The sequence below is a fragment of the Nelumbo nucifera genome, chromosome 1 (assembly GCF_055504915.1).
Source record: "Nelumbo nucifera cultivar China Antique chromosome 1, China Antique-T2T, whole genome shotgun sequence".
In the NCBI taxonomy this organism is placed as follows: domain Eukaryota; kingdom Viridiplantae; phylum Streptophyta; class Magnoliopsida; order Proteales; family Nelumbonaceae; genus Nelumbo; species Nelumbo nucifera.
Window position 1 is genome coordinate 13,798,984 of NC_142649.1, and position 26,408 is coordinate 13,825,391.

Consider the following 26,408-nt stretch of genomic DNA (forward strand, 5'->3'; position numbering starts at 1 on the left):
TGATTTCAGAAAAATTATAAATTGTTGATTAATTTCATTCGAAAATGAAAGATATTTTGGTGTAGTTTTTGGAAATTATGGATAGTTTATTGATTATTCAATAGATTACTGAAATTATTGAAAATTTATTGATTATTCAACCAATAAATAATTATTGAAATTTAATAATTGATTATTCAGAAAATTAGTGTAATTCTCATTGTTACATTTACAGAAAATTATTGATTAATTTTAATTGAAAATAACAGATAATTTAGTACAATCTTGGAATTTTATGACATTTTTTAATTTTTGGAATATTATGGAAAATTATTGTAATTGTTGAAAATTTATAATTATGTTATCATAATATAATTATTGAAATTTTTATTATTATCAATGTAATTATAATTATTACACTAAAATAATTGTTAGTGTAGTTTAACTAATTCCTTTTTTCATAATCTCAAATAGTAATTCCCATTATCTAATATTTTTTTGAAAAATTTATAATAGAAAAAACTGTGAATCCTGATTTAAAATCATGGAAATTAATAGTAATAATTATTGTTGCATAATTAACAATTTTCCATTTTGTATTAATTCGGATAATGTAATTATTAAGTTACACAAATTTCCATTATTTAAAAATAATACTTACTACAGAATTATAAATTACAATAAAATATGTCATTTGAAATAACTGTAATTACAGTAATTTTGAAATACAGAAATTCCAATAATAATTATTAGTGTACTAATTACAGTTCGTTTCAAAATAGTTTTATTACACTAATAAACCTTATTGGAGTTTTATTGTAATAATTCATATTAACTTTATTACAGAAATAATTATCTTTGAAATTTTAGTGTAAATTATTATTTTACGGAAATTTATAACAATAATTATTATTGGAATTTTATTGCTGATAATAATTACAGTAACAATTATCATTGGAATTTACATTTTCAGAAATTTATTAATGTAAATTTATTATTACTGTAATAATAACTATCAATTTACATTAATTATTATAGTAAAATTGGTTATTTTCAAAATACTGTAATTACAGTAATTTTATAATAACTGTAATTCCAATAATAATTATTACCGTAGTTAAATTATTTATTTTTTTCAAAATAATTATTACACTAATAATTGTTATTGGAATTTTGGTGTACTAATTAAATAGAGTAATCATTATAATAAATATTTTACTATAGTTACAATTTCTTAAAATTAATTTTATTACACTAACAACTAAATTGTGTTATTTTCCAGAAAAATTAATAGAAATAAATGAATATACAAAATTTTCAACCAATAATTTTTTATAAATGTCATTTAAATTTAATTATAAATTATAAATTGAAAAATAAAGTCAACAATTATAGCTCCAGAAAGAGTTGGTGGAGTTTGCAAATTGGCAAACAAAATATCATATTTTTGAAAAATTTTGGAGAAGAAAATAAAAAACATATTAATGTAATTTTGGAAAATTTCTTTAAAATGTAGTAAATAATTATTGAAAGTTATTGGAATATTTTGGAAATTTGGGAAATTTATTGCATTTGATAGATTTTGGAAAATTATTTAAAAATTGTGTGATTTTCATTTTAAATTATTAAAGATAAATTAGTATTGGTAAAGGAAAATGGTAATTTGAACCAATAATTACACAAATTATTTCTGTTATTTATATAAATTATTATAATATTGGAAAATTTTAGAAAAGGAAAGTATTAATTAACTTATATTGAAAAATAAAAGATAAATTAGTATAATTTTGAAAATAATATATTTAAAAAGAAAATAAATTATTTAATATATTTAAAAATTCAATAATCTAATATATATACTTTTAAAAATTTACCAGCAGTCGACATTCAATATATCCTTTTGATCCTTTTTACTAGTAAATTAGACATTGAATTTTTCAGTACATCGCACAGGTCTCCTAGTAGTTTTAATATAGAAAGGAAAAAGAAAATCAGAAAGAAAAATTTTGCTTTTTGATCATGATTGAAGAAGCTTGGGCAGTGACAACTATGTCACTGTCATGCATATGATAGCATCTATACAAAGAAATGAAAGGCTTGTCAATTGGTTGACAGCAACCTTTGAACTAATGGTGGGATCTCTTTGTGTGGTGTTCTCATTATCATCTTTACAAATTCAATTGATTGATATAATGGGACATTAACTCATGCAATTTGATTATTGTTGACTAATAATCAAAAAAAAAGAAAAAGAAAAAACGCTATCCAAAGACGTGGCATTAACATGTTTTACATTTTTTATAAGAATAACGCATATCCTTCCTATCGCGATTCGATTAGAATAATCAATTCATGAATACATTTTCTAAAAGATCATAAACCAGTGTTGGTTCCATTTTTCTACACGTTTGGGGCACACACATAACCCTGGATACTTCTATAAAGTAACTATTCTTGGTTGGGTGCAAATGATATTCGAAAATCTGAGCTCAAAATATTAAATATAATCGTATCAAATCTAAATATCTAAACCAATAATATACACACGAGAAAATCCGATGATGTCCAATGTGATGAAAGAAAGATTAAAAGCAAATATAAACCCTATAACATTTGTCATGGGAAAAATAATGGAACAAGCCATACATTGATACAAGTCAACAATAATTGTATATTTCGAATTTCAAATTAATGCGAGTTAGAATATATTTCTATACGAAAAAATATAATGCATTTCAATTTCATATTGTTTTTTGTTATTTATGATGTTTATTCTTTATTTTTTTACTATTTACAAATATTTTTAGTAATTATTATTTTTCATTATTTATGGATCACATTGGCCTGAGTGCACCCAAACATATTTATCTATGTTAATTTTTGTTAATTAATTTAATAATTTAATTAAATTTAGTTATTTTTATTTAATTAATTTAATTAAGTCAATATATTAATTAATTAAGTTCAATGAGTTTAATTAAATTGGTCAATTGACAATTTCAGTTATGTTTTAAAAATAATAGCAATTTGAGTGAGCGGGAGCAAACATGAAGTTTTTAGGAAAAAATTACCCTTTTGTTAAAAACAGAATCCACCAAATCCAAAGAGCATTCATGTTTCATCCATTCGATTCCATCCTTTCAAACTATGATTGGCTGGAAGCATCGACTCCATCCATTTAAACGACTTCATATTGGGAATAGACCTGTTCATGGGCCGGGTGGCCCAACGGCCCGGCCCGACCCCCGGATGGGCTTGAACAGGCTTTTTGGCCCACGGGCTTAACCTCGGGCCAAAAAGCCCGGCCCGCATAAAATCCAAGCCGGGCTCGGGCTTTGCCAAAATAGCCCAGCCCGAGCCCGGCCCGGCCCGACCTATAGTTAAACCTAAGTAAAAACCCTATGTGATGTCTATTTGAATAAATTTTTTTATTTGAGAAGGTCATTGATTCACTTGTAGGCTCCTTGTTTATTTAAATAGGGGGAAAAAACATCTAAATTAAAATAAAAAATGTCCATTTGAATAGGGAAAATTTTGAATTTCTTTTATTAGGTCGGGCTTTAGGCTCGGGCCCAAGTTATAGGCCCGTTGGTCGGGCTCGGGCCTAACAGTTTTCTGTTAATAAAGAGTCAAAGCCCGGCCCATGAACAGGTCTAATTGGGAAGCATCGATTCTATCTAGCTGGGAAGCATCAACTCGACCAATTCAAACAGCGGCTGGCTAGGAAGACTCCATCTTCAAAGCAATGTCCCTCCCAGTTTGAGTTCGAGTGATTTGGGGTCCCATTCTTCATCCAAGTTCGAGTTCAAGCGACTTGGGATCCCATTCTTTGTCTAAGTCCAAGTTCGAGTGATTTGGGGTCCCATTCTCTAAGTTTGAGTTCGAAATTACTATTTTATTGTTTGTTTTCTCACAAAATTCAGAGTTAGCAGGAAGGGGTTTCTTCTTCTAACCTCAGTTTAGGGTTCCATTCCCTTTATTTTTTTCTTGTTTCTCCAATTCCTTTTAACTATCTTAGGTAGATTTTACATATTTTATTTTTTGTTTGTTGTTTCTTGGTATTTGTATTTCATAGTTTAAGTAATTGATGTGATTCATTCGTCAGATTATGATTGTGTATTCTTTTGTTTAAAGAATGAAAGAAACCCCTTCCTCTCAAAATGTAAGTAAATGATGATTTAGTTGAGTATTTGCAAAATGTAAGTAAAAGAAATAAAACTTAGAAGTCAATAGAAAGTTGGAAGTGAATGATTGCCAGAATTATATAAATGGCAAACATATGATGATTTGAATGCTGAAGAAGCTACAATGTCTTTTGACCAAAATATTAGTGTATAATAGCTCATATAATGAATTAATATATATAGTACTCCAGAACCTGAATTATATAAATGGCAACCATATGATGATTTGAATGCTGAATAAGTCCTAGTAGAGGCACTAGAGGTAGAGATTTATGGTTGTGCACAAACATGACTTGTGTGCTTTAACATCGTGGAATGGCACCTGCCCAATAGATGCATGATGCAATTTAATTTTCTAAGTCTATAAATATGAGAATCATACAAAACCAAGAGGTTCAAAACCATAATTTATGTATCAAAATTACAAACAACTATGTGGTTATGTGGTCTGTTTAGTGCTGGATGGTTTCTAAGTCTATAAGCATATAAGAATCATACAAAACAAAGAGGTTTAGTGGGTTCTAAATGATTTTGATGGTGTAACTATAATGGGGGAGGGATAGATGTTTGCAACTATAATTTATGTTTCAAAAGCATTCAAAAAAATTATAGTTCAAAATTGCAAACAATAATCCAATCTGTGTAATGTCGGATGGTATCCAAGTCTATAAAAAACTATCTGGTTTGTATAATGCTAGATGGTTTCCAACTCTATAATAAACCATCCGTCTTCTCCATGCCAGGTGGTGTATACACTTGTGAGAATCATATACTACCTTATGGAATGTTGGGATTTAGATGATTTTGAGGGTGTAAATACTATTTTATCACCTGATGGGTTGTAATTTACAACTGCAATTGAAGATTCAAAACTATAATGAACCATTTGGTCTATGTAGTGTTGGATGGTTTCCAACTCTGTAATAAACCATTCGGTCTTTTCCATGTTAAATGGTTTATACACTTGTGAGAATCATATACTACCTTATGGAATGGTGGGCTATAAATGATTTTGAGGGTCTAAATACTATTTTATCACTTGGGGGCTGAAATTTAGAACTGCAATAAACCATTTGATCTATGTAATGCCGAATGATTTCCAACTCTGTAAAACACTATTTGGTCTATGGAATATCAGATGGTTTCCAAATATGTAAAACACTATCCGGTTTGTGTAATGCCGAATGGCTTCCAACTCTGTAATAAATCATCTAGTCTGTGTAATGTTGGATGGTTTCCAACTCTATAATAAACCATCCAGTCATCCCCATGTCGGATGGTGCCTAAATCTGTTAAACACCACCCAAGTTGCACCATATGAGATAGTCTAGGCATAAAATCAGTTCTTGTTGTTGATCATATAAGTAAATATGTAGTTTGGGTATTAATTACAAAGATAAGCATTATGAATTTTATTTGACTATTTAGTTGTTTAGCCAATCTAGCATTATCATTCACCACCTTCCTCTAGTACATTTGCTTTGAGTATGGAATTGAAGCTTCCCAGCCAATTGTAGTTTGAATCGTTGGAATTGATGCTTCCCAGCTAGATGGAGTCGACACTTTCCAATCTGCAGTCATTTGAATGGATGGAGTTGATGCTTCCCATCCAGACGCAGTTTGAATCGATAAAGTTGATGCTTCCTAATCTGAAGTCATTTGAATGGCTAGAGTCAATGCCTCCAACCAGCCACAGTTTGAATGGATGGAGTCGAATTTGAACTTGGAGATGCTTCAATTGAATGGATGGAGTCGAATTCAAACTTGGAGAAGACGAACAAAACATGAATGTTTTCTATTTTTAACAAAAGGGTAATTTTGTCCTAACAACTTCATGTTTTCTCCCACTCACTCAATTTGCTATTATTTCTAAAACATAATTGAAATTGTCAATTGACCAAACTTGGTCATTTTTTTTAAAAAAGTCATTAATTAAATTGCTACTAACTCTCTCTCTCTCTCTCTCTCTCTCTCTCTCTCTCTCTCTCTCTCTCTCTCTCTCTTATCAATTAATTGATTTAAGGGAAAAATCCCAATTAGTACCATGTACTTTGGGCATAGTGCCACTTTTGTCCTTGAACTTTAAAATGCAACAATTTAAAATTGTGCCAATTTAGTACCTGTCATTAACCAGCCATTAAGTGGCATTCAAAAAGACACAAATGCCCTTCAAGTGTCATCTAATTTTCTTTACCAACCCTCCAAATGTCCAAGCTCTCTATCACAAACCCTCGTAGGATTCAAAACCCTAAACATATGTGAATCATTCAAGAAGAAATTGATGCATTTTGGTGATCTTTGTTGTAACCATCTCACCTCTCCCAGTATTCAAGTCAAGCAAAGATAATACATCCCTCAACAATATTCATTGGGGAAAATCTATGATGTGGAAAAGACATGGTATTGAAAGAGTTTTGACCAATCAAAATCCACCAATGAATTTTGATAAATAATACCTTATTGGCTACCATGTTTATGATTCTAGTTGATTGGTCAGACATTTTTCAGATGATGGACAGTGTTTTATTTCGAAGGATAATTTTTACATTTTCAAAAGTCTTGTGTCGAACATGATGTCATGTAATAACATAACTAATGGTTTGTTAATGGTAGGTACTGGATTGGTACATTTTCAAAGACCAGGTACTGAATTATCACGTTTTAAAGTTTGGGGGCCAAAGTGGCACTAGGTCCAAAATACAGGGTATTTATCAGAAATTTTCACTTGAATTAATTAAGTTGATTAGTAAAACTAAATTAATTTATTTAGGCTAGATTATGACTTTAATTAAACTACATTGCCTACACCAAAGTTGTTGATAGGCCAAGAATTTGAACTAACAAATCCAAAAATCATGGTTTTATCAAAAAAAAATCCAAAATTAATGAAAACTGACCTCACTACACATGAGCACCAAATACCTCCTTTGATTTTTGAATACCCAAAAGAATTTTTTGCCCTTTAGGCTGCATTTGGTTGGAGTGCAAATCTAAACAGTTGCAAATTTGCAGTCCGGTTCAGATTTGCATTCGTTTGGTTAGATTTAAAAAATGCATCGATTGTAGATGCAAATTTGTACACTTTCTTAGGTTTGTACTGAAAATAGGAGAAAATATTGCTTTCTAAAAAGGAAAGAAAAATTTGCTCCTATGATGGGTCGAAGTAAATAGGTTGAGTTTTTCCAAAACCCTAAAAAAAAGATAGATAGAGGAGAATGGTGAGCGACTCTCAATTACAAGCAACAGTGTAGAAATTTTTTTGAGATAGAGGAGAACAGCGAGCGACTCTCAACTGTGTAGAAACTGCGAGTGACTCTAAACTACCTTTGTTTTCACAGAGGTAATAATCCGATCTACCTTCATTTTCTGATTACCTTCAATTTACTTTGTTGTTTGTTTAGAGTGCCAAATAATCGAGCTTTTATAATGGTGCATAAGAGAGTATTTGCATTTTGTACTAGTTTGAGATTTTAGTTCATAGTGGTGCTTTTATAATTTATTAAATGAACTCCTGTGTTGTGATTAGGCTCGCTACAAGCTTCAACTTGATCCAACTGTGGATAAAGTGAAGAAACTTTGTAATACCCGTTGCAAAAATGCCAAATATGAGAGAGTGCTTTTTCATTACAATGGGCATGGAGTGCCAAAACCAACTGCTAATGGTGAAATTTGGTTGTTTAACAAGGTAAAAATCTTATTGGTTTCCTTCCATACTATTTTCTTGCACTTGCTACGGTGTTGTTTTTTTCTTGTTATAACTACTGAAGAGATGAGAAATCCATCATATGGATGGCCAAACCCTACAGGAAGGTTGGACGAAATTTCAAAAATTTCTCTCTTTCCCATGAGGGAATCGCATTCCCTATTTTAGAAAACTGCATTTTCAAAGATCAATCTTGAAACCAAACCGGACCAGATCTGAAACTAAAAAGAATGAGAGGGATATACCTGATACAGAGTAATGGTAAACCCCCAATGAAGGTGTTCAAGCCCAAGGAGAAGTCCAAAGACTGCTTCCACTGAAGATGACACGGTGCAGGATGAAGTAGAATTAACAGGAAGGTTCTTCAGCAAGAACCGAATTCTTCAGCAAAAATGTGATGGAGGGCTGGTGAGCACGACTTCAGATTGCATTTTCTACCAAAAGGCAATGTCAAGAACCTTTCTTGATCACTCCCACAGGTGAAGATCGAACTGGTAGGGGCGGAAAGAACAGGTAAGAGCAGAAGGCAGGAGTAGTCAAAATGCAGATCCTTCTATCTGTGATTTGCGAACCAAGAATTCTTGATCTGATTTCTTGTTCTAGTTTTTTGGAAGTTCTCCTTGTTCCTCTATTTATAGCCTTTAAAGAGAGGATCTCCTAATCCCATTAGGAGTTTCCTAATCCAAATCTTGTATTTAGATCTGGACTCTCTTTAAGAGATAAGGATAATCACTTATCTTATTTGCAGATAAAGATCAACTTTCCTAATCAAATTAGGAGTTTCCTGATCCAAATGTTTATTTGGATCTAGACTCTTTGAGTGGATAGGGATAATCTCTTATCCTATCTGCTGATCTAAATCCAAAAACCACTCATATTTAATTAATCTCATTAAGCCAGTTCGAATTGGACTTTAGGCCCATTAAGTCTATGTGTTCACTTAACCTCCTAATCTGTTGCCCAGTTGTCTATCCTTGTATGACGTGGGACCTAAACATTGATCTACACATCAACCACATGGGTTCAGCCCAGCCTTTGTTACAAGGCCTGGCCGAATTCACTGTAGGAGATAGTGAACCCCTGAGTCCATCACCATGGGCTCTTAATGGGCCCAACATGTACACTAAATGGTCCTTGGGTCAACCACCTTATAACAACCTAAGGACTGTGGGTAGATGCAAGATTAGCCCATCAAGTATTACCCTCAATGTTTTTACACTTAACCTCTCAACCCATAATGATCAAACACTGCCCAACAAGAGAGGACCTCTCCCTTGACTGTAAGGTACAGTGCTACACTCTCTTCTCACATGGATCCCAGGAATTAAAACATTTTGCATACATTTTGAAACCATAATATATATATATATATGTATATCTATATATAAATATATTTTTCAAAACAAATTTCAACGGTTGAAATCGACTGCTGACAATTTAGGTTTCCATCAGAGAGAGTGCATCCCCGATCATTCACTTTGTCCGACAAAGGGGTTGATCCTGTCACTATGATCACCTACTCAGGTGAATTCTCGGAATGTCCCAACATACCTAGGTTTTGACCCCTTCTAAAGATCTCACTGATTGGCATATCAAAAACAACCCAATCCGACACGTAGTGTAGTATCATAATCGAGTATAGGGGTCAGGTGTAACATTCCAGTTTTGCCCATCTATTTCCAAGGTTCAGGGCAATACTAGAATTCTGGTCTGATTTAAGGTTTCAAGAAAACCCACACTGCATGCACCTCGGGTCTCACCATGATAGTTGAGACAAGCCACCCCAACCAACTTGGTGGTACACCAGTGTCAGCCTTAGTAGGATAAATCTCCTCAGATCTATCCAACAGCTGTGAAAATTCTAAACTAACACGAGTCTCATATGTGTCTAATTTAAGGGTATTACACAGAAACACACCATAATAACATGAATCAAATATATACTTTATTCATTACATCAAATATCATAATGTACATCATTCTAATTGGAGCTAAGGGCATATATTGTCTAACAACTACAGTGCACCTTGTGTAGAGTTACACGTAGTACATTCCTCTGGCAATCAATGACCTTGATTCTTGGCTCAAAACACCCTCTATAATTGCTCTGCCGCAGGCATGGTTGTTAATGCCTTCAGAGGTTAGCAACACTTTCTCTTTAATTCACTCACTAAATAGGTTGTCTTAACTAGCATATTTATGAAGTGGTGTTGCAACATTGTTATTCTGTCTGTTCTAATATTATCTATTACCTCTCGTTAGCTAGAAAGTAATTCTTCTGGTCCCCCTGGATCTTCACCAAAGGATTGCATTCTTCTTGCGGGTAGTCTTGCTTGAACCATGTAAAAGCTGTATGATATATTTTCAAACATGCCAATTGGTCAATAACTTTCAGTTTTAGTTATCTTCTTTGTTGGAGGAAATATAGTGTAGTTTCTATATGCATTTCTTAGAAGTCTGTAATACATTGAGTGTCACGCTGTGGAGATGTGTGACGAATGATATTGTTAGTATTGCCCTTGTAATGGGGTTCGAATCCCCCCTTCCAAACAAGTTTCTCTCAACCTCAATTCTAGAAGGAAAACTCGCAATGGTTATTTGGGTACCCAGTGGGAAAACTATCTGGAAAACTGAGCTAGAGCTATCGCCCTCAGACTAGAGAGCTTAACTTGATTTAATCTTTGAAATTAAATAACAAATTTATACATAAAAACCAAATAAAATAATAACCTAATTATACAAAAGAAAAAATGGGTGTGAAACAAAATTATTAAAATACATAAATATACTGATTTTTTTATGTCTAGAACAGAAACTAGTTTATGTCTAGAACGGGTCATTCACTAGTTTATGTCTAGAACAGAAACTAGAGAAGCAGAACTGAAGACATCTACCAAATCCAGATTCTTAACAGAAACTTGGAGCTAGGCAGAGACAAGAACAGAGAGTTTACACCAGGGGTAAAAGGGGCATTTGGTTTGGTACTGGAGTTTGTTTGGAAGTGGTTTTTTCTTTTCCCTTGGGTGACTTCTGGCATTTACCAGCCTTGAGTTAAGTTTGAACCAAGTAACTTGCCTATAACTTCGAATGGTGTGGAAGCTGGCATGGTCTTTACATGTATATTCCACTCTGGTGGTACATTTTGATTATACTCCACAAGCAAACAAAAATTAAAAAAGAAGAACTAGAACGGTGTGGAAGCTGAGCAAGAATAGGGCTCCTATAGAAAGAAAAGGTTGGTGCACATACTAAGGAAAGAATAAAGCCAAGCCAGGAAGGCTTACGTGGCAACTGGCATGGCAAAAAAGGTTAAACACTCGTACAGGCATCTGATTTGAAGGTCTATATGGTGGCCCCCAGGATCAAGTGTTGACATGTATATTCTCCTAAACTTGATTCAATTTCCACTCAATCTGTAACAAAAATTTAGGGGATGGGATTCAAATTGTGAGTGTTGTTTCCACTCCAGAGTTTTTGCCAATCTCTCTTTCTCTCTCTCTCTCAAATGGATCAAACAAGAACCAGGTGCTGCAACCCTATAAGAGGGTTAATGAGCATTTTCACTCGTGTCATACAGATAATGTATAAATGGACATTTGACTATGTGAGTATTTGAATATAGTAGATTGAATTTGTTTCAATTTAAAATGAAAGACACTAGAATTTAGGGTTTCATTAAATAACAGGGGAAATTCAAGATAATTTTGAATTTCCCCTGTTCTGTATGACTGTAATTAATGAAACCCTAAATTCTAGTGTCTTATGTACATTTCCAGATAATTAGGGAGAGACATCCATGTGTTAAGCCGAATAGGTGCTTCAGATGTAAGCGGGTCTGTTTCCAATGTCGGAGCTTGTTAGACCTATTTATTAGATGGTTTATGTCACTATGTTTTCCTATTCAAAAAGAACAGTCGCTGTTGGTGTGAAGAGGAGAGAGAAACTGGCTTACTTGGTTGAAGAGACGTTGTAATTGCATTGATGGTGGGAGTAGCTGGAACACCATTTAGTAGCAAGAAATAGTTGTATTTGCATTGATGGAAATGCCAAACATCCACAAAAAGTGTATTCTTATTTGTATCTTTCAAAACAAATGAGTTGAGTGCAAATTGGGTGTGTAAATCTTGAACTACTTTGCACTCACATGAACTAAACGTTTTTGTTTTGCACTCTACAAATTTATATTCGTACTCCAACCAAATGCAGCCTTAATATCCACATCAGGCCAAATTAACAACCAAATGGCCCTACGCCACCTTTTACTTAAGCACCTTTTTTGCTATAGAGCATGAGCAGTTATGGGTTAACCCAACTTGGGTCCATCACCTTAGTTCAAATGAAACCTCAACACCAGCTTGTTTACAATGACAAATTAATTAATTAATTAATTAATTAATTAATTAATTATAGATACATGAGTTGAAGCAAAAAATCTCTAATGTGGAAATTAATTGATGGTGGGTCATGAAATCTTGCTTTGTTTTGCATATAGATTGAGAAAGAAACTTACAAACGAGGCTGTTATTCCTGAAACTTAAAGTACTGATGCTCCCTTAATCTCTTTATTTGCCAAATTAACTTGGTCCCCACATAATTGTACAATCTCCACAATTTGCCATTGCATTGATTGTTTCCCACTTGTGTTGGCCAAATATATCTTGGAATTGCTTGTAATAAAATTTTGTTCATATTCTCTTTCTTTTCATTAAATTGTCCAACTTCATCCAAAAGTTATCTGCATAGAGGAAAGTAGTTAAATGAAGCGAAACGCTAAGGGACTTTCTAAATTGGAAGGCATTAATTAGTGAAAAATAAGCTATGATGAAGAACAAATTAGGTAGCTTAATTCAGATATTAGATGCAATATTAGAGGTGTTGTTGGCCTTTTGAAGGTTATCAAATTGATATCTGTGTCCTAGAGATGAAGAAGCAGATATGTTTATGATTGTATTGGTTTGTTCTGATTAATTTTCTAAAGTCCAGACAATCCCTTCTTGACATCATCCAGTACACAAGCGGATTCATTTATCCAACCCCACAATATCCTCCTGTTCTTTCTGTTCTTTCAAGTCATCGAAAAATATTTTTGAAGTGTAAAAATTTCTATAGTCGTATCTCAGGTCAAAATCATTGTCAATAGAACTAGGGTCTAAAATGTATTTATCCTTGGTCAACTATGTAATACTTCTATTTGGCATTATGATCTACGATCACATTAAGCACATGCCTAACACTCGGATTAATGACTGAAGTATTGAGACCCTTTTTACTGGTAATTGAAATTGGGAAGAAATCTTGGCATTCCCACATTCCGCAATTATATTCAACAAAGGGAGCAAGTGTTGAGGTAAGAGAATCACCATTCCGCAATTATATTGAGAATCACCATTCCTTGGCATGTTCTCTTGCAATAAGAGAAAAGAAGTTGAAGGAATGTGAATAGAAGCATACCTAATTCAACCATGAACTTATGGACAAGAATGTGAAAAGAAGCTTAAACTTAGAGCAAAAGCTTGGAGAGAAACTGCAAAATATTGAGTGCAAAAGAAACCTCTCATTCCAAATTATTGAATGCAAATTGATTGTGCACGATATGGAAGCTCCTAGCTAGAGGATGATCTGGACCTTAGTCGTGTAGCGAGCTGGAAAAACTGCAAGACAGAGGATTAGACCACCTGGGGCGGTTAACCCGGTGAGGTCGCTCCAATGCTTAAGTTAGTACTGTGTCGTGATTGCGAGCTAAAATCTGAGTGCTAGAGAGCTTGGATGCAAGTAATTGCGCATACCTGGACCATGGAAGGGTTGTTGCCTTTATATAATTGAGTTATTGCGGGTTTCCTGGAACAGTTCCGAGATCTGCGGCCTGAATGGACGAGATCCGTTTCCGCTTTAATTGAGAAGTAACGTATCAGTCAATGAACCTCATTATCGCCGCCCAATTCGGATGGGGAGAAGATAAGGCTTGCCATTATACGGTATGATCCCATAATATTCGAAGTCTACTGGAAAATATTGGGATTTATTACGTGTTACTTCGGTTCCTGAGTCCCGAACTCGATTAGCTGCCAAGGTGGTGTTACACCGAGGTGACCTTATGCCGAAGTGGCTTTATGTCGAAGTGACTTTATGCCGAGCTCCGCATACCGCTAACTAGGCTCTTCTTGCTGAGTTGTCATCCTACAGGCAGATCGCATCCACGTGACTTTTATCTACTAGGTCATGCTAGATTACCCCTCATCAATTGCCCCCCACTCCTCGTGGCAGGGGTCCTAACCCGGTGCGGGGAGTTCACAACGAGCTTAGGTGGATTTGGCATAAAATGTAGGTGACATAGAGGGGGAGCCGTTGGTCGGACCTGTTCGACCATTTGGCTCAACCAGGAAGTGGCCCAGATCGCATACCCGGTATGCGTGGATGTCAAGCTGACATCCAGTTTTCCTAGGAGCCGTCAGATCATGTTGATCTTGATCGTTGATTCCTGAATATACTGGCTATAAATAGGGGATAAAGGGTCCATTTTCTTTGCCACAAGTTTGTAAATCTACAATTTTTTAAGTCGCGCTCAAGCCTTCTAGTTCGGTATTAGCCTTTTCTGGGTCCGAGGTCGCCTCCTTTTCTTCGGTTTTCCTTTTGGTGAGTCCACATTCCTTTGCATTTTCCTTTTGATTCTGTTGTCCTTTCCTTTAATATGTCTAACTTTAGCTTAGATAGTCTTCTAGACGGGAGCGGCGAGTCCGCTGGGGCCGAGGTGGGTACCTCGGCTCAGACCGTGGATCCTCATCCTACCGAGGTGGTCACTTTGGGACAGGATGTGGTCATCGGTCCACCCGAGGTGGACTCACCTCGGCGGGAGTGAGAAGTTTCTGGTAAATCGGTTTCCACCTCCCACCGAGGTCGGCTGCCAAACACCCGTCGACAATGATGGCTGACAAGCTCTTAACCTTAGTAGCCCGATACAGACTCCCTAGCGACCTTGTGTATAGCATCCCCTTAGGCAACTTTCCTTGGGATCATGATCACAATGAGATCGTGGTCTTGGAGGAGCAGCTCGTAGTCGGTTTGTGTTTCCCACTTCACCCCCTTATAATCAAGATCGTTAAATTCTTTAACATTACCATAGACCAGCTACACCCAAACTCTATCCATAATATTGTAGGGACTATTTCTCTTTTCCATGATTACAACCATCCCCTTGACCTCGATATCTTCTCTTCGGTCCTTTCTATTAAGAAAAACTCGTCCTGCATTCTGCCCGAGCATAGGCGAACTTTCTACTAGTCTCCTCGTCCCGGGTACAAACTGTTGCACGAGCTCCCTAATAAGGTCCCGACTTGGAAGAGGCATTACTTCGTGGTCCGCAACACCGAGGGGTGGCCCTTCCCAACTCACCGGAGGGCCACCATCCAGGACCCTGGCGTTAAACTGGACCAGAAGACAAGGGAGGAGGTCCGATCTTGGGCAGAGCTCGGCCTGAAGTTTGAAAACTTCATAACCGAGGAAAAGGTCGTGCAAGTCGGCCTAAGTCCTCCTAGTAGTTGCTACTTGTTGTACTTTTTCTATTCATTTTACCTCGATATTGTATCTGACTTAGCTCGTTTCTTATCACAGATGCCATGGACAACATCCCTGCCGATGAGCTTTTCGGGAGCATGAAAAAGGGGAAGAAGAAGAAGAGAGCCACCAAAAAGGCTTGCGCCGAGACTGAAGCACCCACAACTGAGGCTGCCATCCCTGAGCCCGAGCACCCACCTGTTGCCAAGCAGCCTCCTGTAATCGATCTGGTCGAGGAGGACTCAAGCAAGGCCACCCCACCATGCATACCCGAGGAGACTACGTTTTCATAGCCTGTTCCAGCGGCCACCACGTCTTCAGAGCGATACTCCAGTTCAAAGCATTTTGACTCTGAAATTCGGCCTTCTCAAGAGCAAAGACATGGTGTTTACTGAGGAGGTTGCTCGTTGGGCTAAATTGTCGGTTTCTCAGCTCGGGGCCAGAGCGGCCACACACTATATGGTGGTGAGTTCTCGAACTTATCTTTCAACTTGTCTTGTACTTAGATTTTCCATATTCTGATACTCGTTTTCTTCTCTTGGCAGGTAAACTCCTCCATCCATGCCTTGGCTTACCGGTCCGAGGTAAATCTAAAGCAGGCTCTCAAAGCCGAGGAATCTTCCCGAAACACCCACACCGAACTAAACTTAGCTCGCAACGAAATCAGCCAACTGAAGAATGACGCGCGAACTAAGAAGGAGCTGCTAACTCTGCTAATGTCAGAGAATAAGGAGCTCGAAGAGCGTGAAATGACATTGAAGAGGGAGATTGAGAACCTCGAGGCCCACATGAAGGAACGAACTAAACTCCTGCTTCAGGCGATGGAAGAGGCCAAGGTTAAGGTAGTTGAGGAGTACAAGTCTTCACTGGAGCTTCGGGAAAGGTTGGTCGAGGCAGGGATAGCGGGCTACTGCAGGGGGTTCAAGCTCTGTAGGTGGTTGACCCGGTGTGAATTTTCCCACCTCGATCTCAGCGTCATCACCACGTTGAAGATCACCAAGGAGATGGCCATTGAAGCTGCCAAGGATCCAGACTCCGAAGCGGAGAGTGATGACGACCTGCTTGATGACGAGGAAGAGGAGACCGGTGCTGCCGAGGACCATATGAAGACAGATCCTCCTGCCGAAGCCTCCACTAAGGATGAAGAGCCCCAAAGAGATTGAAGCCTCTTTTTTTGGATCCCCCCTTTTGTAATGCTCAATGTTTCGAGCCTTCAAGCTCGGTTAATTGTAATCTTTTTCTTTCTTTTTTTGTACTTGAAGTTCTTCATCAATGAAATACAAATGTTTTGCAATCTTCGTGTACAAATATCTATAGATTATTCTTGAGCTAGTGATCTAAATCAAATAGGAGTGAATTTTTTTTTCTAGGTATAGATCACTTTCAAGCTGGCGAGCCCGACACTAGTAGGAATAATCTAATCGTCACTGTATGTCAGGGCAAGCAGACACTATAGGATACATACCTGACCTATTTGTGCCTGGGTCACTTTGCTTTTCCCATGCCAAAGCGACTGGGTTTTAAGCTGCCTATGTCGAAGAGGTGATTAGGACTTTTATCGTGCTGAGTTTTGTTATCAGCTCGACACCATAGCCCTTAAGCTTCTGGGAGTGACTTATGGTCCTCTTTCCAGCTCATCATCTATTTGACCAGTTTGGTGATTTCATGAGTGACTTATACTTGGAGTTGTGGACTCATACATAGTACCTTCTTAAATTGTCGATGTTCCATGCTCAATGTACTAGCTTCCCTTCTAATGTCTCGAGCTCGTACGTGCCTTCCCCGTACACCCGTCTTATACGGTATGAACCTTCCCAGTTCGGTCCAACCTTACCCATGCCGGACTCAGGTACCATAACTTTCCGTAGGACTAGATCGCTAACACGAAACTGTTGCTTCTTGACCCGGGTGTTATAGTACCGGGCTACTTTCTGCTAGTATGTCATAGCCTAGATATAGGCTAAGTCTCGTACCTCCTCTACGAGCTCTAGGTTGGTACGGAGGTCGTCATTATTTACTTCCTCATCATAAGCCTCAAGTCGCAATGTGGGCACTTCGATTTCTACCGGGATCACCGCCTTTGTACCATATGTGAGGTTAAAGGGGGTCTCACCCATCGCTGTCTTGATGGTAGTCAGGTAGGCCCAAAGAATGCTGGGTAGCTCGTCCACCCACAAACCTTTAGCTCATGTGAGATGAGCTTTCAGTCCGCGGAGGATAGCCCTGTTTGTTACTACGGCCTGCCCGTTTGTTTGTGGATGTGGTACCGAAGTGAAGTTCTGATGAATCCCCATTTCAATGCACCAATTCTGGAATTTAATATCCTCAAATTGCTTCCCATTATCTGAAATCAAGATTTTGGGAAGTCCAAAACGGCATACGATGTTTTTCTAGAAGAAATTTTGCACGTTTTGGATTGTAATGCTTACTTGCGCTTCGGCTTCCACCCACTTCGTGAAGTAGTCTACTGCCACGACTAAAAACTTCCTCTATCCGGTGATCGGTGGAAATGGATTGAGGATGTCTATTCCCCACTGCGCAAAGGGCCACGGGATAGTAAGATACTTTAAATCGGTAGCAGGTTGATGGAGGATGTTGGCATGCCTCTTATATCTGTCGCATTTCTTGACGAGTTCGAGTGCCTTTAATATCTCCGCATAGACCTTCATGGATTTCACGAAGTACAAGCTCAACTTCTGTGGGTCACAGGCAACGTAGGTAGGAGAGTGTGAATGACCTCCTGTATAACCCTCCATCTATGAGGATGTACTTGGCCGATTGCCGCTCTACCCTCCGAGCTGCATTGCGTTCTGCAGGCAGGGTCCCGTGGAGCAGATAGTCCATGAGCGGGTCAATCTAGCTCGGTTCCGCTTGCAATATGGGAGTCGACGCACATGCACCACTTGCCAATGGCTTTCTTTACGAGCATCGGGTTTGCGACCCAGCTCGGGTAATGGACCTCCCTGATGAAGTCTGTAGCGAGGAGCTTCCCGACCTCTCATCGACTACCCTCCACCGTTCCAAGGCGAGGTTTCATTTTCTTTGTTGGACTAGCCTAACTAAAGGGTCCACATTCAGTTTGTGAGTTATGACACAAGGGTCAATTCCGGGCATTTATGCCGCAGACTAGGGAAAAACGTCTAAATTGTTAAGTAGAAAGCTTACTAGTTGATTTTGAAGCGGTTCACTTACGAGTGCTCCAATCTAGAGAGTCTTAGTCGGTTTGGTCTCGGACACTGGTATGTGGATCATCTCTTCCATCGTGGCAGCTCTCTCCTTGCTGTAGCCTTCGGTCTCTCCAGTTCGACATCCTCTGCTATCTTTGCTTTTCCTTTGAGAGCAGCCACATAACACCTTTGAGACTCGAGCTTTTCCTTTGAGAGAAATCCGTTGGGAATTTCACCGCGAGGTAGTAGGTCGACACAACTACGCGTAAAACATGTATAAATTGGCTGACCTATGATTGTGTTGTACGGGGATGGGGTAGTGACCACTAGGAATGTGTGCTCAAACTGGACGATATTTGGCCACATGCCCGCTTCCATTGGTACTGTGACACGACCTATAAGCCTAACTTCTTCTCCGTTGAACCCTACTAGTGGAGCGTCTGCTGGCGTTTGGTCGCTCTATTGTAATTGTAACTTGTCAAAGGTTTCCTTGAAGAGGATATCGGCCGAACTACCCGAGTCCACCAAGATCTGCCTTACTTCAAAGTCATTGATGATCATCTTCACGACCAGGGCATCGTCATTAGGACACTAGATCCCATGGGCGTAGTCCTTGGTAAAGTAGATCGGTTCTTCGATCCGAGGTCATTTGGGTGGGTTCTCTGCTTCGTGCTATAGTTCTCAGAATGATGTTCTCCCAGCCGCTATTGTGCACCCCACTACAATAGATCCCCCGGTGATCATATTAATCACTCTGCAGATTGGTCTCTCTTTTGGTAGTGGGCGAGGTGGTTGTTCGTTTTGTCTACTACTCTCTGGGCCGTCTTTTTTCCGATCTCCCTATTGGTTTCCCTATTCATTTTCTTCATGTAGAATGTACTTTTTCAAGTACCCACGATGGATTAATTCTTCAATCTCGTTGCGGAGGTTTCTACAGTTTTCTGTGTTGTGACCACAGTCTCGATGAAAGTGACTATAGACATTTGAGTTCCTGGTCGTTGGGTCTCCGTGGAGTTTGGGTGGCCATCTGATGATAGGGGAATCCTTTATTGCCATTAAGATCTCTCCTCACTTCGCATTGAAGGGGGTATAGTTTGTCCTCTCCACTGGAGGGGTCCTGGAATGCCGACCTGACCTGTAGCTTCGTGGGGGAGGGGGATTTGCTTCTCCGCTTGGGGGACTTACTTTTCTTTCTTTTCTTGTTGCTCATCCCCTCTTCCTCCCTCTTCCTTTTTTCTCCTCGCTGGTTGTCAGTTTTCTATTTTATTTCCTCTTTAGTGTTGATAAAACTGATATGCTAACTGGAGGAACTCGGTGATGTTTTTTGGTTTGTTGGCTACAACGTGCCACTTGAACTCTTTATGGTTGATGCCTTTGCGTGCCGCGGTGAGACGTATTGTTGGGTCAAGGTTCGGTATTTACAGGAATGTCTTGTTGAAGCGCTTGATATAGTTGCGGATTGACTCTCCCTCCCTCTGCACCACGTTTAAAAGGCTCTCCTATGACTTCAGGCACTTCTTAATAGTGATGAAGTGGGCCATGAACATGTCTGCGAACTACACCCAACTTCCGATGGAACCCGGTGCTAGGTTTGTGTACCAAGTCCGAGCTACTCCTTTGAACGTGGTGGAGAAAGCTACGCACATACAAGCTTTATGGAGAGGTGCATTTGGGACTGGAATGTGTCCACATGATCATTGGGATCAAAGGACCCATCGTACTTGTCTAGTGGTAGGACCTTGAAATCTTTTGGCATTGGGGCTACTAGGAGCTCAGGTGTTAAGGGAGAAGGCTGGCTCAAAAGAGTAGGCGTTGTTCCTTTGGCCACTGAGCTCACCTCCTCTCTTTCTCGACCTTGGTCAACTAGATGGTTGGGCCTTGCTGTTGGATCATTTCTTGTTGATGAACGGCGAGTCTTGCGACATCGTCGCTACTGCTTTTCTGGTGGAACGACATTTGTATTGTCAGCCTCTGTGTTGTTAAGCACTTCGATCTTACTTCGAATAATAGGGCGAGATAGTTCAGAGATTCTTCTTGCCGCCTCCTCTTCGTCATGCATTCGATGCTGGCTATTGCGAGGAACGAGGGGTCTCTCTTGGAGCCCGCACCTCAGACCTTGAATCAGTGCTCCACATGGGAAATTTGTCGGTTGCGCCTCTTAGACTGACTGGGTTTGGGTCTATTCCTCGGGCTTTCTCTTCGAGAAGCAAGGGGAGTATGTCGGTCACCTACAACACCCCGGGGCGGGGTTCGCCTGGAATGGGGGGCCAGTACCTGCGAAGTTCTTTCCCTGCAGGGTGGGGACTGGCGCTGGTTGTTCGCCGTCTGGTTTGGTTGCAGTGGTGGGAACTGTTGTTGATACTGTTGATTAATATAATACAGCTAGAACTGATGAAACTGCTGCATCTGAATCTGCATTGGTCGGACACTCTGGACGAGGTCGTTGAACTGGAAGTGTCCAATCCCAGGGGGAATCACTGAAGGCTCTGAGAACATGGCGCTCACTTGGGGGAGTGGGACACTCACCTGGTGGGTAGTGTGGGGTGCAGACAGTGATGGGACTGCAGATATGGTCAAAGGAATGGTGAACTAGCCGATTGTCACCAAGAGTCTTTGGGGAGCGACTATATGTTGCTCTTGCTGCCCAACGAAGTTCGTGTTACCCTTACCGTTGTGGCTGTAAGATGCCATTGAAGTTGAGACTGAGTTTGAAACTGTAAAGGAATTGGGATGACCTTTCGATCGTATTCCCACAGATGGCGCCAATTGATTATGCATGATCTGGAAGCTCCTAACTAGAGGATGACCTAGACCTTAGTCGTGTAGCGAGTTGGACAAACTACAAGACATAGGATTATAGCACCCGGGGCAGTTAATCCGGCGAGGTCGCTTTGATGCTTTAGTCAGTACTGTGTCGTGATTGCGAGTTAGAATCTGAGTGCTAGAGAGCTTGGATGCAAGTAATCGCGCATACCTGGGTCATGGAGGGGTTGATGCCTTTATATAGCTGAGTTATTGTGGCTTTCCCAAAACAGTTCTGAAATCTACGGCCTGAATGGATGAGATTCTTTTCCGCTTTAATTAGGGAGTAACGTATCAGTCAATGAACCTCATTATCGCCGCCCGATTTGGACGGGGAGAAGAAAAGGCTTGCCGTTATACGGTATGATCCCGTAATATTCAAAGTCTGTTGGGAAGCTATTGGGATTTATTACGTGTTACTTCGGTTCTCGGGTCACGAATTCGATTAGCCGCTGAGGTGACCTTATGCCGAAGTGACTTTATGTCGAAGTGACTTTATGCCGAGGTGACTTTATGCCGAGCTCCGCATACCGCTGACTAGTCTCCTCTTGCTGATTTGTCATCCTACAAGCAGATCGCATCCACGTGACTTTTATCTACTAGGTCGTGTCAAATTACCCCTCATCACAAATAAAACCTAATTAGGAAATACAATGGAGAAAAATTAGTGAGCCAATAACAATTAAGGAAATTAGTGTTATATGAAAACATAATAGAGAGAAATTAGTGAGCCAATAACAGTTTAGGATATTAATGACTTAATGTAGAATGAAAATGGAAGGGAGAGAAATTAGTAGGCATTTTCTTAGAAAGGGGAAAGGTTTTGGGAAGAGAGAAGAGTGCTGACTTGGTTTAATGGGAGGGTTAGAGAGGAGAAAGGAGACAAAGTTAAGGAGGAAGAAAGAAAGGGGGTTTGGACTTTGGAGAAAGGAGAGACACGCTGACATCGATTGCTTTGCTTTATATATATATAGATAGATATATTATTTTAAGTAATTAATATATAAATTATATTAACAATTTATACATTTATATATCATATAAATAAAATATTTAAATATTATATATTTATATTATTTATTTAAAATAACTAATCAATCAAATTGAAATCCATTTATTTAATCAAATTTGAATTTGAATATCTCTTGATTTGATTTGAAGTCATTATGTTTATACTTTTAGGCAGTGTTTGGCATTGATGTCATTGCTCTAAAAAACAGTGACACATCAGTGCCATGTTGAAAAAGTCAGTGTTCCAGAAAAAGGTAACATGTTTGGAACCGTTTTTCCATAAAAAATAGTGCTCCAAACCACACATTGAAAATCGAGAAGGCATAGTTTGGGGAAACACCAAATTCAACATTTTCTCAATTTGGAGTTCATTGCTGCCAACAAGGACATGATGTAGCAATGATGTGGACTTCCTATAATGAGTACCAGTGCTGAAAACAGATATGGAGCATTGGTACCAAATAGATGGTGTTGCTGTTGCCCTAGGAAACAAATAAGTGAGAAAGTGGTGCCTCCAACCCACACATATACAGCTGTATATGCAACACCGATGCCAAACATATATTTAGTTTTTGGACTTGAGCAATATGTTGACTTGAAAATCTATCATCCTACCAAACAATAATCCCTCCTTAAACTTAGGCTTAGTTTGGGAAGAATACAAATACAAATATGTACAATGAAAATATAAAGTTTAGAAGCACATTTTCTTCTTTATATTAATATTATTCTCACAAGTAAGGGTGTTCATCAAAAGCTGAAAATCCCAACGGAACCAACCTATATATATATATATATATATATAATTTATCATTTATAATATAATACATTATATGTATTTATAACATTTGTATTATATATATTATATATTTATTTATATTAAATTAAAAATTGAAAATATATGTATAAATAATAAAAATAGCATAAAATTAAATAAAATACAAAAATATAGAAAATAAAGAAAATAAAATTATCTAAATAAAAAATAATACAGTACAAAACACATAAAAAATATAAAAATAAAATACAGAAAAAATCTAAAAAATACAGAAAAAACACAAAAATTCAAAAAATACAGAAAAAATAGCTTGAAATAAACCCTTAAATCTCTATGTAAAAATCAGTGCTCACTAACCAGGGAATGTAAAGTCAGCTAATCTTCAATACATATTATATCACATCATACTATACACATTGGCTTTTGGGATCACCGATATATTAAGTTATAATAACAATTTGGTAATTTTAACTATATATATGTATATAGATTGAATCTAACTCTTGATGCATCAAATTTTAATACCCAAGCACAATACTTTGGAATTTGGATTCAGTCCTCACAGCTCCTTGCAGCTGTTTCTTGAGAATATTTCCCCATGAATATATACATACATATATGAATTATTTGTTTGTATTTTAGATGTTTTACTTTTTAGTGAATATAAGTAGGGGCCTATGGGATGCTAGTCATATCCCAGGTAAGGTCCCTTCAAAATTTGGCGCTCCAACACTCCTTCATTGGCGCCCAGATCAGTTCTAGGGGTGCAATTCAGTGGGCCTAACCTAAGTCTGGATTGATTTAGACTTTTACATGGGCTAGATTTAGATTTTTAATCTTGGACTAGGCCTTAATTCAAAAATTCAGGCTTTTTTATTTTCGGGCCAAATCTAGGTCTAGCCCTTATGTAGTTTAAACCTGACCCAATCTCGACTCTATCTTTTTCTAACCCGAGTCCTGTCCACATATATATTTATATATACAAACATATAACAACCATTTAAGTTAAACTTTAGTGGAGGCTACCTGAGTTTTATTCAGAATTCGGGCTGGAAACCTTCTGCCCAAATCCCAATCATTAGGTTTAGACGTGAGTTGAGCTTTATTCCGGCCCATCCCGCCTGACTTGCAGCCCTAATCAGTTCGGCTTCCCGCTCCAGACTCCTTTGAGTGAGTGAGGTGAGAGTGACTCAAAAGTCAAAATAAACGGTAACACTTTCTAATAGTTAAAACAGAAAACGGAAATAGCGAAGCACTTAGCGACTGCCGAGTTGGGTCCTCAGCTTCAAAAACTCGGGAGCAGCCGAACCAATGCTCAAGGCATTCACGTTTCTCCCCCGCAACACCATCTCCCCATTCCGAAGGTATGAGATGAATGTTTTTTCCTCAACGCGAGTTACTTTCTTTTCTTTTCTTCTCTTTTTTTCCGTCGTGAGAGATAGAAATTTTGATTCTTTCCATCTTTCCATTTTTTCAACTTTCTAGGGTTTTCTTTTGCATCTAGTACTATAATGTTTGAGGCTAATCGCGTTATCTGATTTAGTGTTGCATGCAGTTTGTTTTCTTTCTTTCTTTCTTTTTTTTTTTTTTTCAATTCAACGAAATTCTCTTTAGCTGAATTGTGTTATCAGTATTTAACACAGCTGGCCCATGAGTAAAGTGCGAGGCTCGATTAGTTTTGTATTGGTCTGCCTTGTCAAGTTGAGTGGGCAAGAAGCAGTTTTTTGATGTAGCCGTTTCCATTTACAAATAGTGCGTTTGTGAATTGATCTATTACCATAATCACTATCAGTTGCGTACGGCAGTTGCTTGTGCTTCACTCTAACCACATTTTTATAGAGTTTATAGGACTTGGTGATTCATTTAATTTAGTGTCTTAAATCGGTCCATTTGGAAACTGAAACAGCTTGTTTGGGTGACTCAACTTGTATTCTACACACACTCTCACACACACAGATGACACGCTGGTTTCTATTTCTTTTTCAAATTTTTTCTTTTTTGGGTTAATGGAATTAGATGGAGCTTGTACTAAGTAGTTAACACTTCATGTTCATTCTCCTACTGATCTCTTGACTTTTGGCCTTCTGCTTCTTTTTGAATTACTTGAACAAGAACGACAATGTTCTCATTTTTGTGGGGAATGGCACCAGTGATTTAAAAGGTGTGCCTAGTTGCACAGGTGAGGTGCATTTTAAGGTATGTGCATCGCCTATGCTCCAGGTGCACATCACTTTCAAAAGGTGTGTGCCTGGTGTGCCTTGCGCTTCTGCCCAGGTGTGTGCCATTTTTTTTTTTTTTTGCTCTTTCTGTTTGCCTGGAGACTGCGCCACTCATTGTAGTGGAGTAGAACACCTTATTTTCTAATGTTGTTAATTCATTCATCCTAATAAAATATCCTTTTAAAAGGCAATTAAAATTATATAATCATTTTGATGTGTAGGCATTAAGAATTTAAGACCATAACATGGACTTGTTTGGGCTTTCGGTACAAAGGCAGCTTGTAGAATCAAAGATGTTTTACATCACATTAGCTATTCAAAGTAATGCAACTGGGAAATAAAAGAGGTTGAGGGTTTTACATGCTTGAATATGTTTTTTATATAGGGCAGCATAGTGCACAAGGCTCTTGCCAATGCAATCGGGGGGGGGGGGGGGGGACAGATGTAGGCAGCCTTACCCCTGCACATTTAGAGGGACAGCTTGAATATGTTTTATGTGTTTGATTTTACTTTTAATTTTTCATTTGAATATGTTTTACATGTTATGTTTATGTATTTTAATTTTAGATAATAGGTTTTTTTTAAAACATTTTTAATTAATATAACTAATATTATATTTAATATTTTTATTTTCTTTAATTTTTGCATTTTTTGTATTTTTGCGCCTTGTTCCAAAAAGGTGCACACCTTGCCTTGCATCTCAGGGGCAAATTTCCCCTTTGCGTTTTTTCTGCCTTGTGCTTTTAAAACACTACATGACACTGAGGCAAATCTTTTTCTTTTTTCCTAGGAAATCTCATCTCCCGACCAATAATTAAAATACGGTATTATGGAAATTTCCTGAAAATCAAATTTGAATTGTTTTTATAAGAATTCAGGTTAATCATTTTGAATGAGGCTTCGTTCAAGATCTTCTGATGCTGTTGATGGTGTGCTAATTATCTTTTGTAACACATTAAAAGTTTAACTTATAACTAAATCCCTTTTATATGAAACTTTGTTGACATTGATCTA

The 26,408-nt window shown here is 37.9% G+C and overlaps 1 protein-coding gene across 2 annotated transcripts in view; it reads left to right on the forward strand.

Annotated features, from left to right (window-relative positions):
* Window positions 1-24,187: 24,187 nt before the first annotated feature.
* The window catches only part of LOC104588062 (DNAse I-like superfamily protein), a 36,941-nt gene continuing 34,720 nt past the window's right edge, over window positions 24,188-26,408 (forward strand). The window contains exon 1 of one of the 2 annotated variants that reach the window (XM_010245869.3): window positions 24,188-24,539. In XM_010245869.3, the coding sequence (XP_010244171.1) occupies window positions 24,487-24,539 (53 nt within the window). In that variant the 5' untranslated portion in view covers window positions 24,188-24,486. Of the gene's footprint in view, window positions 24,540-24,631; window positions 25,450-26,408 lie in introns of those variants that run through there. The other variant, XM_088895869.1, reaches the window with a different exon arrangement.